At 36.5% G+C, this 19,924-nt stretch overlaps 1 protein-coding gene across 1 annotated transcript in view; it reads right to left on the bottom strand.

Annotated features, from left to right (window-relative positions):
* Window positions 1-7,375: 7,375 nt before the first annotated feature.
* LOC129238766 (protein pellino) overlaps window positions 7,376-19,924 on the bottom strand; it is a 136,012-nt gene continuing 123,463 nt past the window's right edge. Inside the window, exons 5-10 of the mRNA XM_054873945.1 lie at window positions 12,857-13,048; window positions 12,584-12,772; window positions 12,379-12,477; window positions 12,141-12,294; window positions 11,899-12,076; window positions 7,376-8,338 (exon numbers count right to left, since the gene is read on the bottom strand). Of these exons, the coding sequence (XP_054729920.1) occupies window positions 8,212-8,338; window positions 11,899-12,076; window positions 12,141-12,294; window positions 12,379-12,477; window positions 12,584-12,772; window positions 12,857-13,048 (939 nt within the window). The 3' untranslated portion in view covers window positions 7,376-8,211. The remainder of the gene's footprint in view (window positions 8,339-11,898; window positions 12,077-12,140; window positions 12,295-12,378; window positions 12,478-12,583; window positions 12,773-12,856; window positions 13,049-19,924) is intronic.

Here is a 19,924-nt window from a genome sequence, read left to right on the forward strand (position 1 = left end):
GTACACAACCATTTGTTTGCCAGTTGTCTTCCAAGAAATTAGGAAAACCAATCGCCAAAGACGGATCACTCTTCACCAGGACAATGCGAGCTCTCACACATCGGCTCAAACAACTGCATTTTTGAGCACCCAAAACATCGCATTAATGGGTCATCCGCCGTATAGACCTGACTTGGCACCGAAGGACTTCTTTTTATTCCCGTACGTAAAAAACAAACTGAGAGGTCAACGTTTTTCGACACCTGAAGAAGCAGTTGCGGCATTCAGAATGCATGTTTTGGAGGTACCTCATTCAGAGTGGCAAAAGTGCTTCGACAATTGGTTCAAACGCATGCAAAAGTGTATAGATCTTCATGGAGAATGATGGTTAATATTCGATTTCTAGTCAAAAATTCAGACACAAGAGTGCATCGATGAGATGGTGCATTATGATTCAATAAGCGCCAGCTTCCTCCTTCACGGTATTCAGCGCGAATTCGACCAATGCTTTGTTGCATCGCATCGCTTTAAAACGCCAAGATAGATCTGGCCCGAACTCCTTGTGGACAATTCCCTTGCAATCGTAAAAACAAAATGAGCATCGACTTGATTTTCGACTTCTCCAAACGTGAGTTTTTGGGTGGTAGCTCGTCTGGGGCCTTCCATTCGGCACTTTGACGATTAGTTTCAGGTTCATGTTGGAAACACCACGTTTCATCACCAGTTACAATTTAGCAGTTGTAATGGAAATTCTCGTATTTTCTCACCTCTTTAATGAGGACTTTTGAATGTTGAATTCTGAGCAGTTTTTGGTGCTCAGTTAACTTGTACGGAATGAAACGTGCACAGACCTTTGACTTTTGATGATTAGAGTTTGTAAAATGCGATAAATCGATGTTTTGGAGATATTCAACTCCGATTCCATAAAATTCAACGATGATTTCGGTTAATTTTTGATAAATTTACGAACAATTTCGACGGAGTTTTCGATAATTACTGATTTTGGGCGGCCCGTATGTTCATTGTCATTTATGTCCTCACAACCATCTCTGAAACAAGTAAACCCCTCATGAACTCTAGCACGAAATATGCAATCATCGTCATAAACTTTTTTCATCAATTCAAATGTTTCGGTAAACGTTTTACCGAGTTTAAAACAAAATTTGATATTAGCTCTTTTTCCGAAACTCATTTTTGTACCGATGACACACACATACTGACACTTTAGACGCAATAACTTCGATTCCACTGAACTGAATGTCAACAAAAAAAGATGGCGCCATCGAAACCACTTTTATGACGCCAGCCTTGTTTATTTTGGACTTCACCTTGTATTTGTATTTAATCGAGCGTTGAATGATGTTTTCTAAAACCAAATTGATGAATGGGACTCTGACGTTTATTCGCAGTGAGTGACTGTAGACGTTGTAAAAGTATTTTTTTCAGAAAAGGTTCGACCTTACTGGTAGCAGAGATATTGGTCTGTAAAAGAACACTTCGTTGGGTGATTTACCAAGCTTAGGTATCAAAGTAGCTTCGGCGAATTTCCAAGATATAGTTATGTACCTAAAGCTGAGGCACTTGTTAAATAAAGTGGTCAGATAGACAATGCATTTGTTGTTTTTGGCAGATTCCGATAAAATTTGAATTTTTTTCTTTTCGATGTATTCTGCTTTGAGCGGTGGAAGTTATGAAAAACAGTTTTTTGGTTTCACTAAAAATTGCCATTTCCTAAACATCTTTAGATGGGAAAATTTTCTAAATACTTCTATTCTGAATTATTTTGTGCAGCTCCTCTCAGTTTGATGCGTGCCATATGAAAAACTTTAAATACGTTTTTTTTTTCGAATCCACATTTTTCAAGCCACCCGGAATCATAAGTCGAACAAACCTTGAACGACTAAAAAAATGTTTAACAACTATTGGTGAAACACAGAAATCTTTACTGGGATAACACAACACCGAAATTAGTACTGGGATAACGAAGCACATTAGCGGTGCAGTCACAGAACCATAGCAGTGCACTGAGTGCAACGGTAGGTCAGTTTCTTTGTTCGGTTAGATGTCCTGCTAATCAGAAGCCAATACAAAAGTGCGTGCATAAAAAATGTAAATTCAGCACTACAAACATCACGCCACCACTCGTTGTAAGCTGCAGCGAAAAATCACACCACCATATATTACCGTCTTGTTTTTCGATTTCGTCACTCACCTTTGTCATCTTTGTCATCGCCTACCTACTGCCAATAGCTTTTTATACATATTCATTCCCCGCTTTCTTTTGAAAACAGCCACGTACTTCTATAATTTTTGTCCACCGCAAATTAAGAATTCACAAACGCAGTTGGTCTGGCCGATTTGCTTCCTCAAAATGGATGAAAATTTAATGAAAGCTCTCGAGTAATTTCAATAAATCATTGCATACACTAAAATGTATTGTTTGGTGTGGTTTTTGGGCTGGCGGAAAAAAGTGCCCGTTTTTTCTTTGAAGATGGAAATGAAAGAGCTAAAAGGAAGATGTTTTTTTGTCTGAACTTGAAGGCATAGACATAGACGAACTTTACGTTTAACGGGATGGAGAAACAAGTCACACTACACGATAATACATTGCATTATTGTGATCTACGTTTCTCGGCCGACAAATTTTACGTAAAGTGGACACAAACTGGCCTCGTTGATCATGCGATCAAACTCCACTAGACTACTTTTTGTGCGTTTTTTTTCAAAATTAAAGCCTACGTGAATAAGCCAACAACAAATCCAAAGCTGAAACACAACATTCGGATCGAGAACGCTGAGCTCAATGCGATGAGTGAGCGAGTCCTTGAAAATGTTAATTCTCGTATGTCAGCCTGTAGACGTGCCCATGTAGGCCATTTTTCATGTATAATTGTTAAGAGCAGTATTTTGAATGAGAATAGTGAAGCCTGAAGGAATCCAAATTTTTAGATTCTGTATTTTAAAACATCATCTAGATACGTCTTTTGAAAGACCATTTATAATATGGACTCGAATTGAATAATTTAATTAATGATGACGTTTTCGATGGTAGTCGAGATGTGTTTGTTGTTTGTATTCTCTTAAGTTAAGTGTTTGTAAAGTTTATTTGAGACTGACTGCGCCTGCATTTTTTCTAGTTGGCGAAATTTTGCAATGGCGTCAGCTAATGTGTGAGTCATAAAGCTGATGTTGTCAATGTAATAGAAGTCACTAAGTATCTGGCTTAGCCTCCGTTGCACTCCTTCTGGAAATCTGCATTTGTGAGTTTTAAGACGTCATCAAGAATTGTTATAAACAAAAGCCGCGATAAGAGGCAGCCCTGTCGAACGTCTTAGTTTATGGTAAATTTACCGCTGAGTTTTCCTTTGAAGCGTACACTTAACATTGAATTGGAATGACATGCCTTGGCCGGATATACATTCTGTCAAAAAAATATCGGGAATTGTTCATTTAAAAAGCGCGCGTTACACATATGTCTACATTTTTTTTTTTCTGGAATGTTGGTACAACTGTCTTCTATAGTGTCGAAGAGTTTGAGCGAGATCTGTTAATTAGCCTGTTTTTGGCATTTAATTATATCAGTCAGTCGCAAGTGTGCTCTGCGATTTTCACTATGGATAAAAATATCGAACAAAAAATGTGTCTTATATTTTGTGTTTTGAACAGGATTTAACGTGCCGAATCGATGAAAATGTTGCAGAAAGCCTATGGCGAGTGTGCTTTATCAAAAATTCGGGTCTACGAGTGCTATAAGGCTTTTGCAGAGGGCCCTGAAGTCGAGGAAGATTTGCCTCAATCTGGTCACCCATCAACGTCTTCAGCGGATGAAAATGTCGACAAAGTCAAGGATATGCTGCTGGAAAACCATCATTTAAGTTTGAGGGAGGGAGCTCGTGACCTTAGCGTGTCACACGAATCAATTCGCAACATTTTACACCATCAATTGGGCATGAGTCTCGACTCGTTCCAAGAGAGTTGAATTTCTTGCAAAAAATTCATCGGAAGAAGGTGGCTGAAGACATGCTTGAGCAAGTGAATTCGGACCCAACATTTATCCAACGCATCATAACAGGTGATGAGACGTGGGTATATGAGTTTGACATGCAAACGAGTCAACAGTCAACAGGTGCCTGAATGGCGCTATCCACATGAGCCGAAACCAAAAAAAAACCGCGTCAGAGTTGGTCAAAAGTGAAAGTCATGCTACTCGTTTTCTTTTGTTATCATGGTGTTGTGCACTCGGAATTCATTCCAACTGATTCTACGGTAAATAAAGAATATTAGTTGTAAGTTGGAGAGAGAGTGTGCGTAGGAAACGGCCCAATTTGTAGAAATAAAACTCATGGATCCTGCACCATGATAACGCACCGTCCACAAGGCTCATATTGTGAACACTTTTTTGACCAAAAAAATCGACAAATATCATCGAACAACCACCGTATTTACCCGATTTAGCCCCCTGTGACTTTTTGATTTTCCCAAAACTTAAATTGCCACTCCACGGACGCCGCTTTGAGTCGATAGAGGTTATTAAGAAGAATTCCCTGAAGGAGTTGAAGAAGATCTCTCCAAACGCGTTTAAAAGGTGCTTTGATGGCTGGACTATTCGTTGGCATATGTGTATTGCTTCGAATGGAGCCTATTTTGAAGGCGACGAAATCAATTTTGATAATTACACAATTATTTCGCGTTTTATTGAACAATTCCGGGTACTTTTTTGGCAGAATATAAATCTGGATCGTTCCGATAACGTTGAACCGACAGCCGCAAGAACGACAAATCGCGGTAATATTACGTGGCTCGAACAAATCAGCATAAATATTTGATAACACATTTCTCTCCAATCCAATCGTTATGAAAGAAGCACCAGTCAGATTTTTTTTACATTTGTATTCAGTTCATTTGATCTTTATTAATCATAGAATTCAGTAAATTTAATTACACTTGTTCATTTAAATTCTAAAGATATTCAATATAAGGATTTATTTTACTTGTTTTATTTGTTTTCCACTTTTAACATTACCGTTATCATTAAATTTATACCTAGAGTTTAAAATAAACAAAGAAAACCGAAAACGTCAACGCATTAAAGGTATTTGCGAACATTCAAATTAGTTCACATTAATTGTGATTACAAACGCAGCATTAATATTGGTAATTGTTGTAACTTAGATTACTTTAAATACACTTAATGAATATGGCTTAGAAGAAAATAGCTTTGTTTATGGATGTTTCCGACTGATTATCGTTCAATGCGCCGCTCCGCTCCGCCGCTCTACCAAATAATGCTATTCAAAAAATGTGACTCAAGTTTTCTTTTTTGTATTTTCAATTTTCAAAAACTAAATAACGGTTAATTTTAATAACTGCGAAAATTGTTTGCACAACGAAAACGTAATCAAATTTTTTAACGTAACGATATGCAGAGGTTTACTGTTTGCACTTTTTTTAACAAAATAAGAAATCAGAAATTAATTTACTATAAAACGTTAGAATTTCTTCAAATGAAAACTATTTTTTTTTTAACTATATTAAAATTAAATTCATTCAAATATTTGCGTATTATCAGAAAACTGAATTTAATGAAATTTTTTTTTTTTAACTAAAATTAATTTTATAAAAATATTTGCGTATTCGCGAAAACCGAATTTGTTAAACATCCGAATTTATTGAACGAAATATTATTTAAATGTATATTTTTGTAATAAAAAATATATTTATAGCATAAACGCTTTTGATTATTTTGTTTACTGTTTTTGGCATACGATTCAATTTTGTTTCGCAAGTTTATTAATATAAATATTAAACACATGCAAATTGTGCATACAATTACGTAAATTTTTTAATTTCTAAATCCAGTTAAATGTTTATTGTTGTTTTTTGTTTTTTAATTCTAGTGGTAATTTTATTTTTACAATTACATTTGCGCATGAAGCCACATTTAGATTTTGGTTTAAATTTAGTTAAAGGATATATTTTTTTATTACTCTTTTTTTGTTTTCTTTTTCTTCTTTTATTTCCAATTTCATATATGCACATTTGTTTTTTGTTCTTTTATATTTTTAAATTATTTTGTATTTTATCGAATTAAGGAATTAAAAAGCAAGAGGGGGAGATTGTTGGAATTGCACTTAGTGGCGAATATCTCAGTTCATTAAAATTCCTTTGCCGAAAAGGGAGCTAAAACAGCGATATAAGACGGTCCAAAAGCTTTCTACGGAAATTCATCACCACAACAATATTTACGGCGAGTGTACCAAAAAAACAAAACACACAAAAAAAAAAAACAAAAATCAAAAATGTAGCTATCACTGCAACGCCCGTTGGAGATTTACGCTGATAAACTGTACATATGCGACTGCCTAACGAATAATTTTATGAATGCATGTATGCGTGTATATAGTTATGTATGGAAATGTTTAATTATATATAGAAATATTAGTTTGGGGAAAAAGAAATTCATAATTTTCTCGGTAAATGGCTGTAGTGCTCGATATCTCGTAAAGTATCGATCAAACAATTTTAAGTTTATGCTCGTTGTCAAGGTGACATTTCACACTAAACAAATTATTTTGTTGCTTTTTGCTTGTTCCATTCAGTTACGAGTTACCCTGTAACAATGGAAGCCAGCAAAGACAAAATTCGGTACATTTTACAGTTTTTCCTTGATAAAGACGAAAATGCAAGCCAGGCCGCTGAAATTGAGAATGGTACTTATGGTGCCGAAACGTAGGTTCGAATCTCGGTGAAAGACCAAAATGTAGAAAACGTTTTTTCTAATAGCAGTCGCCCCTCGGCAGGCAATGCAAACTTCCGAGTGTATTTCTATCATGAAAAAGCTCTTCGTAAAAAATATCTGCCATTCAGAGTTGACTAGAAACTGTAGGTCCCTCCATTTGTGGAACAACAACAAGACGCACGCCAAAAATAGGAGGAGGAGCTCGGCCAAATACACAAAAGGGGTGTACGCGCCAATTATATATATATGTATATATATATATATATGTATATATATATATATATATGTATATATATATATATATGTTATATATTATGCTGCCGATACTGTAACAGCCAATTGAGTGCAATTTTGGTTTCGTCGATTCCGATCGGGGATAAATATCGAAAATGTCGACAAATCACAAGTTGACCGACATGTTAGTAGTCGTAGCATCGCCCAGGAGCTAAAGAGCGACTCTAAAATAGTTTTAAAGCATTTTCGCAAAAGTTTTACGCAAAAATAATGGATTTTTCCCCTCAACTAATATTTATATATATTAATTATTATACATTTCCACACATAACTACATACATACAAACACATCCTGCATATATTCCTTCATCTACTGATTTGTAGCCTAAGCCCTAGAGTGCCTTACATTCGTAGTACTATTGGTTTGTTGTTTTTTTTTTTATCTTTTATTTCTCATTAAGCTCTAAATTCTTAAATGTTTTTGTGTATGTACGTGTGTATGCATGCTCGTGGCCCATTCGCTTTTGTGTGTTTGTGATCGTCTTAAATGGTACAATATATGTATGTATGTGTGTATATGGTATTCTCGCATCCAAGTTCTGCTTTATTATTATTCTTATTAGTTTTACGATACTTATAATTTTTACATTCCTTTACAATTCATTACAATGCATTATTTTTAGCTTTCTTTGCAGTACTACATTTTTATTTGCATTCATTATATTTGTTATTTTTTTTATTTTTTTATTTTTATATATTTTTAATTTTACTTTTATTTTGCTTTTTTGCTTTTTTTTAATCTTTTCGCTACGCTCACAAGTTACATGCGCCTCGCCTCCTTCATGTAAACTGTTACAATTTTTGTTGTTGTCGTAATACTTCTTTGTATCTCTTAATTTCCATGTATGTTTATGCATGTATAGGTATATAAATTTATTCAGTTTATATTTAAAATAATTTGTAAATATTCTGCTCGAATGGCAAATAAATTATAATTATGCCAATGCATTTGTGAATAAAACAAAAATACAAATATCAACTCAAAAAGTTTGATTATACAATAAAAGCATTAATTTTCGAAACTTCATTGAAAATCATTTCATTTCAAATGCTCTTTCCCAATAAAATGCGCTTTGTAATTACTTAGTTATGCAAGTCGCACGGATGATAACCCATAACATCTCGACCTGTATGCATTCAAAATATGTTTCAAATTCTGTTTGTATAGTTAATTAAAATATAAACTATTTTATGCTAATTTAATCTAAATTATCTTGGAAAATCAACTTAATATAGCCAGATGAACCATCCAGTGGCGTCGCACAGAAGGGACAAACTGCTTGAAAGCCATTCGTGCCATGTGGTATGTCAACATTGGCCCAGTACCTATAAAAAGTGGGGGGGGGGGGGGGGAGAAAAATTTTTGCATGAATTGAAAAAATAAAACAATTGTGAATAAAATTTAAGTAAAGCAATAAATAATTTTAAAAATCCTTATAGATGTTGGCTATAAATATAGTCTCTTATATAAGAGGTTATCTTAGGTTGAACTGCTGGGCAAGTCCAGTCACGCATAGACTAGTTCCGTCCACAGCGTTACCAGATGTAGTTCATTAGTAATGCGTTTTGAAATATTCCATAAATCGAATAGAGCCTTGATATGCAACGACCTCAAAAAACTACGTTTTGGTAGCAACTCACAAATGGGAGGAGCTCGGCCAAACACACAAAATGAGCGCCCATTATTTATTCATTTATAAGTATTGTCACATCAACTATCAAACAAACAATGTACCGAATTCAAGGAGAGGTTATGGTAACTTGGCTGATTAGCAAAGTTCAATAGACCACAACTTGTCCCTTGTGTGGCGAGAGACAGAGAACGTATGCAGAGAACGACCTAAATTTATATCCGGCCAAGAACTGTCAGCCAAAACGATCTGTTTCTTTGTGTATTCGCTTGAATCGAGGAAGCCGAGTGAGAAAACTGACCATTTATTTATCTTCCTTATATGACTAATACCGCTTAAAGAGAAAATTCGACGTAAGTGCGATAGATGTGATTTGCGAAAACAACAGTCAAAAATACTTTTAATTTCTTTGAAGCTATGGACCCTGTACCGTGGTTGGGAGCACTTCACGAAGTTCTAAAACACAAGCTATGAAAATGTCGTTGTTTAATGATCTAAGACTCCATAATTAAAGTGAAATTGTTACTATTGTAGCATCCTAAAACATCTTCCATAAAGCTGTTATCAACATTGGCTAGAGTGACGGTCTGTAGTCGCATATAAATGCGGATCATCGCGGTGTTCAAATATACTGTCCGACCTTCCCTATTTTTGTATTTTTATATTTTGGTATATGAACTAAATAAATACCTAAAAAGGGAAATAGCAGCAATGGCCCTCAACTACTGGTATGTTAAAACAGAAGCGAGGCAATTTGTCAATTGGGACAGAGATTGCATTAACCAATAGACAATATCTGTCTGTAAAGTGGCTGAAATAATTAAATTTGGGATATTCGCATGAGATAATAGGACTATGAATAAGTTCGTGCGGTTTTTTTTTTCGAAATTTGAAACTTTATTGACGTAAAATGGTTTCAAATTTAATATTCAAAGTATTGTCCATCGCTTACTACTACTTTTTCCCATCTTTCTGGCAATTCACGGATTCCCTTTGTGAAAAATTCGGTCGGTTTTGCCGCAATCCACGAATCGATCCATTTTTTGACTTCATCGTAATTACGGAAGTGCTGGTCAGCCAGGCCATGTTGCATCGATCGGAAGAGATAGTAATCGGATGGCGCAAGGTCTGGACTATACGGCGGGTGGGGTAGGACATCCCATTTGAGCGTTTCTAAGTATGTTTTGACCACTTGTGCAACATGTGGCCGCGCATTGTCATGTTGCAAAATAACTTTGTCGTGTCTATCGGCGTATTGCGGCCGTTTTTCTCGCAGTGCTCGGCTCAAACGCATCAATTGTCGTCGGTAGACATCCCCCGTAATCGTTTCATTCGGTTTCAGTAGCTCATAATACACAACACCCAGCTGGTCCCACCAGATACACAGCATAACCTTCAGGCCATGAATATTCTGCGCCGACGTCGATGTTGAAGCATGGCCAGGGTATTCATACGTTGCCCGACGTTTTGGATTGTCGTAATGGACCCACTTTTCATCGCCAGTCACAATTCGATGCAAAAAACCCTTTCTTTTGTGCCGTTGAAGCAGTTGTTCGCATGCCATAAAACGGCGTTCAACGTCTCTTGGCTTCAATTCATACGGCACCCAATGGCCTACCTTTCGGATCATTCCCATGGCTTTTAAGCGTTTGGAAATGGTTGATTGATCAACTCCCAAAGCTTTTGCAACCTCTTCTTGCGTTTGAGCCGGATCTTGATCGAGCAATTCCTCCAATTCGGTATCCATGAACTTTGGCGGCGCACCCTCGCGTTCTTCGTCTTCCAAGCCAAAATCACCACTTTTAAAGCGTGCAAACCACTTCTGGCACGTTCGCTCAGCTAGAGCATGCTCACCATAAACTTCCACCAAGATACGATGACTTTCGGCTGCTTTTTTCTTCATATTAAAATAATGAAGAAGAATTCCCCGCAAAAACACATTATTTGGCACGAAATTCGACATTTTCAAGTGTGGTAAAAATATTGTTGTTTACGCTTCAAATAAAAAACTTATACTGACGTTTGTGCCTTACGACAGTAGCTCTCCAATGAATGTTTGGAAATGTGGATCGATGGAATAATAATCAAGTTACGCCATCTGTTGTAAAACCGCACGAACTTATTCATAGTCCTATTATTTTTGAGGATCCTAATTGTAATCTTAATAACTTGTGATATCTAGTCTTAATAACTTTTCTTAAAAAAATATAACATATATAGATTTGATTTGAGGTTTGCACTACGACCTCATGTTTTTTAGGCCTTTTATTTATCACAGCGCCTTATCTCACATAAGATAGAACTGTGTTGGGCTGAACGTATATGCCTTTTTTCTGGCCGCAATTGGCCGAGATGCCTCAACCTTCTCCGCACTATAGCGCTGCTTTCAAGGATAAAGCGTATTGGTGTCTCCAGGGATTGGTCTCAGAAACGATAAGAGTCAGTGGACCATATCTAAATCCTATGCACAGTACTGCGCAATTTGTAATATCTTCTGAGAATGCCCGTGGGCTTATGCTTAAATAGGGTTATGAATTTCCTTAGCCTCATTTGATTGTAGCCCCTAGTAAGGATTTCGCCTGGCGTAACCCTATAATTTGATGCCAGCTAATCTCCCTTAGCCTTAGCTCTTCACTCTTCACCTTGATGGTGTGATGCCCCATAGCAAGGAAGAGATCGGATCCGATTAGTAATGGGGCCGCAGCCTCTCTTGCCAATGCATTCGCTACTTCATTCCTAGTTTTACCCCTGTCTCTCTCAAATTAGCTGTGTGCGATTGCACGTTCTTAACAAATGCAGTCTCTTGAGACACTCAAGGGCCGAATGCCGCCTGACTGTCGTTCGGAATGGCAATTCGCTAATTCCGGAGATTCCTGTCTGAACTGGTCCCTGCACATAATGGAAACATCTTAGGAAACCAGTAATGGAGGTGCGGTCAGTTTAGTTTAGGAATTAATTTCAGAAACAATTTACAAGTTTCGCTCTTGTGCTGATCGCTATTCTCTTCAAAAATATGGCCAAGCACCGCTTTGAAAGAAACCATACGGGATGAAATATATGTTTTGCGGTTTCATAGGTCTGCTCTGTCTATCGATTCCGAAAAGCTTTCTTCGAATTGAAACAAAACACGATTGTTATTTCGACAATTAACGATAAAGCATTTTAGTATGAAGCGGATTTATTATCTGAAAATGTTTTTTGTTTTTTAATGAACCCTGCCGTGAACCCCAGCTATTTTTTTATATTTGTGCTTACTTGACTGTCTTCTCAGTCGCCATGTGACCACATGGATTAAAAGCAAACGTGGGTGCACCGACATCGACGTAAAAGGCCGGTTCCAAACCCATACAAAGCGTAACCACCGGACCAACTTCGAGGCACATGGGACAGCGACGAGCACCAGTACTCTTATCTTGACCCCAATCATGATGACCTGCAAATGGCGCGGAAGTCAATTATTTATGTTACATGCATTCTGGCATCCGGCGATTACGTACCCTGAACATGTCCGCAATTTAAGTACACATAAGGCTGATTCACTTGATCACCAATATTCACTTTTCTAGGTATTACTAAGGTGTTCAAGCCAACCGGACATTGCGGGCGTCCAGCATTAATTTCATCGATTAACTTTTCCAAATCGCGTTTAGTCTGAAAAATTCGCATGCGAATTAGTAAGGAATATAGAAAATGAAAATTGCAAAAAAGAAAAAAAAAGGCAATCTCTTTACAAACCGGCGAATGCTGGAGACCCTCGGCTGAGCGCCAAAGCAGCGTGGCACCACACAGGTCAATCAGTGTGCCGTCTTGCAGCACATTTGACTCATCGTAAATCTGCAATTCAAAAGTCGTTGTTATATATAAAAGTCGTAATCATATATAAAATAAAGTGATACATTTTAAGAAGAAGAGAAGAAGGAGAAGATATCTTTTAAATTACCGGCTGTCCCTTTTGCTGTGCTGATCTCGATTCGCGCAGACTGAACACATCACCACCGACCGAACATTCACGCCAGAGACCGCATTTGGCATTGCCGCCGCAGAATTGACCCTTTGGATGCATTATAAGTACACCATTTGTGGTGAGACCATCGATTTCGACATTGTCCTGCCACTTAGTGGCTTTTTCCTGCAAAAGTGAAAGGGATTGCAATATTTAAATATATTCGTTTTAATTTTCGTGTTTTAAATTCTCGAATAATTTCAAACTTACGCCCAAGAAAATATTTCTGCTTGAGTCGAAGCCCGCGGCAAATATTCGCGCTTTGGACGCCTCACATCGGTTCACCAGTATTCGACATGCGAAACGTGATATTGTACTTTGCATGACCTTAGCATCTTTCTTATCGCCGGGCAATGTGTCCATAACAACAAAATCAATGGGGGACTCGGATGAACGGCCGACCTGCAAAAAACAATTATAAATTTTTTTAATGGAATTGAGATTATAATTGAATGTAATGCAAATATTTAAGTATGTGTGGATGAGTAAGAAATACATATGTAATTCAAATTTTGAAGTATATAACTGTGATAAAAAAATATTTACTCTTGATTTGAGGATTTTTAACACCCACCATTTCTTACGCCCCAACAATAACAGCTTGCAACAAATGGTAACAAATAAATATTTTTTACAGTTTGATAATTTTGTTTAATTTTTTTTCTTTTAATATTCTCTATTTTTTCATAAAAGTATAGCTTATTATCTAACAAAAAACAAAAAAATCCAAATTTCCAAAATTCCACCAACTTCTCATCATAACTCCACTGTTTTTAATTCGAATTTCAAGAAAAATGTTTAGTATGCAATTTCATAGCACATTTCAATACAATAAAGTGCAAATTTGAATTTGCTAAACAACCCGATGATTTTTTATAGTTTCTTTCCTTGACGGTGTAGCGCATTTTCTCCGTGCATTTGCTTCCGAGAACGCGGTTGATCATCGAAACGCACTCGGCTTACTTACAGCTTAAATTGGTTCAGTATTTGAAGACATACGACCACATGATTTGTCAGCTCTTCTTAGTTTGGGTCTTAGAACAACTCGATTTTGATCGCATGGTGTATTTTTTTTTTTTTTTCTAACCAACCGCATTTACAATTCGGTGGCTACATAACACACGAAAAAATTATAAGACCAACTAAATTTCTTATATTTTTATTATCAGTTTAAGGCTCAGAGTTTATGTTTTTAATATTTAAACTCTTAATGTTTTAAATAGTTACAATATATCCGGAAGTAAGCGCACATTTCACGAAACTTAAATTAATTATTAAGAAAAGTAAAATCTATACGAGTATAATGAAAAAAGTATAAAGCCAATGTTATTACATTTAAAATAAACAAATAAGTTCTTAGGGTCAGTTTATAATTTCGAGCTTACTAATTTGTGTTGGATTCTCCTTTGATTCTAACTTGTTGAAGTCGTCGAGGCATCGTTTTGATAGTTCCTTATAATATTTTGATAAATCTTTGAGACTTCGATATTAATCGCACTTCTAAGGCTTTTAGCGCTATCAGACTGCCTTCCATTAAAAAAAAAACGATTGAAAAATGATTGCCCATATATTTTCGATTGGGGCAATCAGGGCTGCAGGCAGGCCAATCTAAAATTGGCATCATCAAAAAAAAAAAAAAAAAAAAAATACGTACTACGTCCAGCAGTTGTATATACTTGACACTAGTCATTTTTGTGGATATGAAACATGTAGGCGTTCTACCTTTGGTACTAACGGTTGCCAGAAAAAAACACATGACAGAACCTTTCCGAAATTACAAGCCATTCTCTCCTCCTTTTTCTTCCGTCTATCATGCCAATACATTTGCGAGCCATCTGGTCCGCCCAGATTGAATATTTTCCATCGGATCTTTCCCATTCGTCTACCCAAAATTGGTACTTTTCTGCAGTGCCAATCTAGCCTGTTTGTGTGTTAGAATTAACTTAGGTTTAGGTACTCGTTTTACATGTTCCAGATCAGAATCTGCTTGCAAAATTTTTTGCACATAACGGGTAGTAACTTCCAAATTAAGAATGTGTTTAATTTCAGCAGAGCTATTTGATTTATTTATAGATAAACGTTGATTTCCTGAATATCTCTAGCGTTAAGTTTTGATTTTCTACCACTTCTCTTGGTGCATCCACACTTTTCTTTCAAATGGAAGTAATGTAGAACCACCGCTTTTAGTCTTTTTAATTTTGTAGCTATCTCTCGCATTGTAAGGCTTCTCTCTCTCCATGATAAATTTTTTCCCTGCTCAAATTCAGACAAAGCTTTTCCGCACGACATGTTTTTTTTTGTTTTTAAACCAAATCAACCAAATAAATATGAGAACGAGATAAAGCGATCAAAAGTACTTATAATACGTTTCAACAGAACTCGGCACCGTTTCGCAAAGCTCGAGTGAAGCAATAATGGCGAAAAAACAACGTTCCGAACTACATAACATCCATACACTGGCTCTCAAATTCAACAGACGCGAGTCTGATGGATTATTCTCTTTGGGCCATTTTGGGAACAAGGTCCGAACTAAAAGATGCATCAGTCTCGAGGCGCTGAAAAAAGCCATTGCCCGCGAGTGGTCCAAAATACCTGCAAGTCACATTCGGGCAACTTGCGATTAATTTTTGGACCGTCTCAAGGCCATAGCCAAGTGGTAATAGCGAACAAAAGTAAATTAATTCTTAATTTTGTATTAGTTTCACACATTTTGTACTTTAAATTGAATAAAACTAATTTTCCAAACTAAATTTATGGCCTTTTTAATTGGTTACACTTCGAGTGCCGGACCCTGTATAATAATAAGGTATTATAACTTTTTTATCGAAAAATTGTATTCAGCGACGAAGCTCATTTTTGGATCAATGGGTACGTAAATAAGCAGAATTGTCGATTTTGGAGTGAAGATCAGCCAGAAGAATTGCAAGAGTTACCAATGTATCCAGAATGCGGTTTATGGGTTGGAGGTATCATTGGACCGTACTTCTTCAAAGATGCTGCGAATCGTAACGTAACTGTGAATATGAGCGCTACCGTGAAATGATATCCAACTTTGTTTTGCCCAAAATGCAAAAGCTTGACTTGCATGACATGTGGTTTCAGCAACACGGTGCCACATGCCACACAGCACGCGTAACAATGGACTTGTTGTGAGGCGAGTTCGGTGAACATTTTATTTCACGTTCGGGACCTGTCAATTGGCCACCCAGATCGTGCGATATAACGCCTTTAGATTATTTTTTGTGGGGCTATGTTAAAGCTCATGTCTATTCAGACAAGCCTGCTTCAATTAACGCATTGGAAGACAACATTAAAACATTTACATATATGTGAGATACCGGCCGAAGCATTGGAAAGAGTATGCCAAAATTGGACTAAGCGGATGGACCATTTGAAGCGCAGTCGCGGTCAACATTTGCATGAAATAATCTTCAAACCTTAAATTATATGGTCTGTACTATCGATTTAAATAAGAATTTCATGCATTTTTTTGAATTTTACGTATGTTTTTTTGAAAAACTTTCCTATAGCTCTTAAAAAATCACCCTTTAAATAGTTTTTTCGTTTTTCACAGAACAAGAATTTGCGCGTTACCAAAATACCAGCAATAAATCTGAAATAATTTCCGTTATGATACCGTTTTAAACATACAATCAACGAAACGATGTTGGAGCATTTTCCTATTATTGCTTTAGTAGAAATCATCATAAACATCCTGGTCCTATAATTTTTTCGTGCGGTGCATTAACAAAAAAAAATTCGTATTCCGAAATTATGGAAAGGTAATGTCCATTTCCACGGCAGGTATGAATTTTGAATTACTGGCATTATTAACTCTTTTTCTCTAGAATATTAACGCCATTTTCGTCAATCGTGGGCACTGAAGATACCTTGATTACCAACTGTTAATAAACTGAACAAACTTCAATATTGGGAAGTGAAAAATAAGAACCCAAAAATTTTTCACTTATGTATTATCAGATACCCCTCGTAAACAAGCACAAATTTTAAAACATTTTATGCATAGTTTTACTTTATAAATTAAAATTTTACGCGAAAAATAATTTCTAATGTGGCATGACTCGTCAAAAGTGTAAAGTCTGTCGGTTTCTATCTCTAGTGGTACTTTTTTTTGTGTTGATAATGACTTCCGCAAATTCCCAAAACAAAATTATTCCAATAAGTTTAAGTGCTCTAACAATAGAATCAATTAAGCAATTTCGGCGAATTTCAAAGCCAACCACAGGATACCAATTAATACGATAATTGCAAATTGATTTTGTGTGAGTATAGACATAGAAATAATGCTAAAGGGATTAATATGATATCTCTCTTAATCCAGCCATCCGGCATTCTTGATATCTTCATAAAATTAACAAAGGCATAGAAGCTATGAACATCAGCAGGGTGGTGATAATACAAAGTGTTTAGGATGAGGCAGCAAATGGTTGAGATCCACAAATGTACAAATATATAACGGCGACCGGGTGGGGAAACGACAACATACTGATGCTTCACAGCAAAATTTCAATGTGGTGTGGTTTGTGGTGCGAAAATTATAATTAATTAAAAATTTGGGTGGCCTATGGCAACCTCGTTGGGTGGCCTATGGCAACCTCGTTGGGTATGCGCCAGTTATCAATGAGTGAAATGCAACAATAGCGCAGGGTAAGCTGAACCAGGTCATGATGGGGACGCAATACTGGTTTGACTCACATGTCGTTAGACTAGCCACTGAAAAGTCGGAGTTAATACTGCGAACAAGGAAATACATACGATTAGAAATAGACTTCAGAGTGTGGTCTGAAACCAGAAGGACGAAAACTGTTTTTGAAATACTGTTTGATGTCAGAATTGACAGTAAACTCACGCACTGGCCGCAAATTAAATATGCAGCGGAGAAATAAGCCAATCGAGGTTGATGGCAAATATTGGCGGACACAGAGCCAGCAAAAGGAAACTACTTATGGCAACTACACAATCGGTTTTGCTTTACGGGAGTGAAATTTGAGCTGATACCCCCAAAACAACAAGAATCTTTCGACTTTTGGCGAAGGTTCAAAGAACAGCTGCTCTCCGAATAACATCGACGCACTGCACCGTATCAGAAGCTGCAGCATTAGTCATAAGAGGATCGATTCCGATGGACCTTCTTGCGTTGGAACGCAAACAGCTTTGGATGCAAAAGAATAAAGCTGCGCGTTTGGAAGAACAGCATGAAATTGGAGCACAAACAATCCACAAGTGGCGAGGCAGATGGCACGCAGAAACTACAAAAAGATGGGTACATAGAATAATTGGCGACATACTATATTCAACATTGGTGCCAGCAGACCTTTCGGAGAAGTAAACTTTTACATCACACAGTTTCTCTCACGCCACAGGTATTTTACGCAACACCTGTTCAAGATGGGCAAAGTGCATTCTCCCCACTATATACAAATACGAGGACAGTTTATCAGATGACGCAATTTCCACATTTCGAAAGCAAAAGATGGCAAGAAGAACGCTAATAACTCCAAGCCCTAGTAAGAACTGTAACGGCCGAAAATATAGTCTCAAAAATTATAGAAAAAGAAGAAAATTGGGAGAAGATAGCTCTCTATATAGAAAACGTGCTACGTAGGAAGAAGCGCGACATGGACGTATAACGTGGACCCTTACCTAGTGCAATAGGGTACTCCACCCTACAGTTATGCGAGAGCCGTTCTGGGCTGGATCTAAGTCCATGATGTGGATAATGTTTTTCAGTGGGTGGGAGTCTCTCATATCACTTGCGCGACGGCACCTGTAAGATGCAGAAGGCATTTTTTAAACTCCTCGACTAAAAAAAGTGATTCTGTGCGTAATTTTCTAAGTGAAAATCGAGATATTTAATTGGAGAATCGAAATTGAAAAAATATCATATTTATTAATATGAAATATAATAATATAATATTTGAAATTGAGATAAGGTTGCAGTTTTCCGCGAATTCCGCTTTTTACGATAACAATCATCGATCAGTTTATAATTTAGCTGAAAGAATTAGAAACCGTGTCTCTTAAACGCTCCCTTAACTATGCAATAAAGTAAATGAAATTATTTATATTAACGGCTTGATTTTTCTGTTATGCAGTTCTTACACATTTTGGGTGAAATACGGCTCTTTTTTAGCAGCTATTAATTTCACACAAAAAAGTAGCTTCTCGAACTGATGAGTGGTATAAGGGAAGTCGTTGTCAGACACAAATTTTTTTGTTAGCTACTGAGGCGCGGTTGACTTATAATTTTATATTAAGTACATAAATGTGTATATCCCACGCAAATAGCAACAGCCAACGTCAAAAGGCCAGAGAGATAGCAGATAGACAGCCTAACACAGAAATCGATATGTTTACATTGAAAACGCAACAATTTCAAGTCAATATTGACAGAAAGACATAATACCATACAATGGAAGTACCACCTCTTATTTTTACTTTGGAGTGTAGTCAAATAGTTGTGAACATTAAAATTCCGACACTAAAAAAAATATTCAGTGTTTGACACAATCAATTTTGATAATTATTTTAGTTAAAAGCTGTGTGCGAAAATGGTTTCAAATAGGGTTTTCTAATATCTTTAGCGGAGTACAGAAACGCGCCTAATTCGTATAATTTGCATTTTAATCAATTATCTCATCTTTTGAAACTAAAAAAGTATAGAAAAAAATATGTTGGTAGACAAAAATTTTCAATGGTACTTGAGGCTACCAGGAGCTCCTCTATGGGAATCCTGCATGCTTCTTACTTCTCTGACTTTTTGGAAAAAGTCCAATACAAACTTTTAATAATTGACTAGTAGTTGAGTATTTCTTCCGGCAAAACCAAAAGGCTTGCCGTAATAACTATCCTAATAAGAACTTTAATAAATTAATAAAAATAAATAATATACCAACCAATTCGCCTTCACTTTTGGATTTTAAAAATTTATAATATAATAATTTTTTGCTATTAAGTGTTTCTGAATCAACAAACGCGACAAAAACTAGCTGCGGTTTGATTCTCGCGAAAGTAATTATTTTGAATGTCAGCAATTCATTTGAGTCAACAATTTGCAAAACTATCGCAATGGAAGTACTGAGGATTCTTATATCATTTAAGAAAAATGTATGCATCCACACTAAGCTTCTGCTTGATGTTTTTTGAGCTGGCGAAGTCATCGGTCAGCGGTCCGTACTTCTTCAAAACATGTCGCCGGTAGCGCTATTATGGCGAACGATAAACCTAATCGTGACATAGTGACAAATTTTTAATGGC

Source organism: Anastrepha obliqua, chromosome 1, assembly GCF_027943255.1.
Source record: "Anastrepha obliqua isolate idAnaObli1 chromosome 1, idAnaObli1_1.0, whole genome shotgun sequence".
Taxonomy (NCBI): domain Eukaryota; kingdom Metazoa; phylum Arthropoda; class Insecta; order Diptera; family Tephritidae; genus Anastrepha; species Anastrepha obliqua.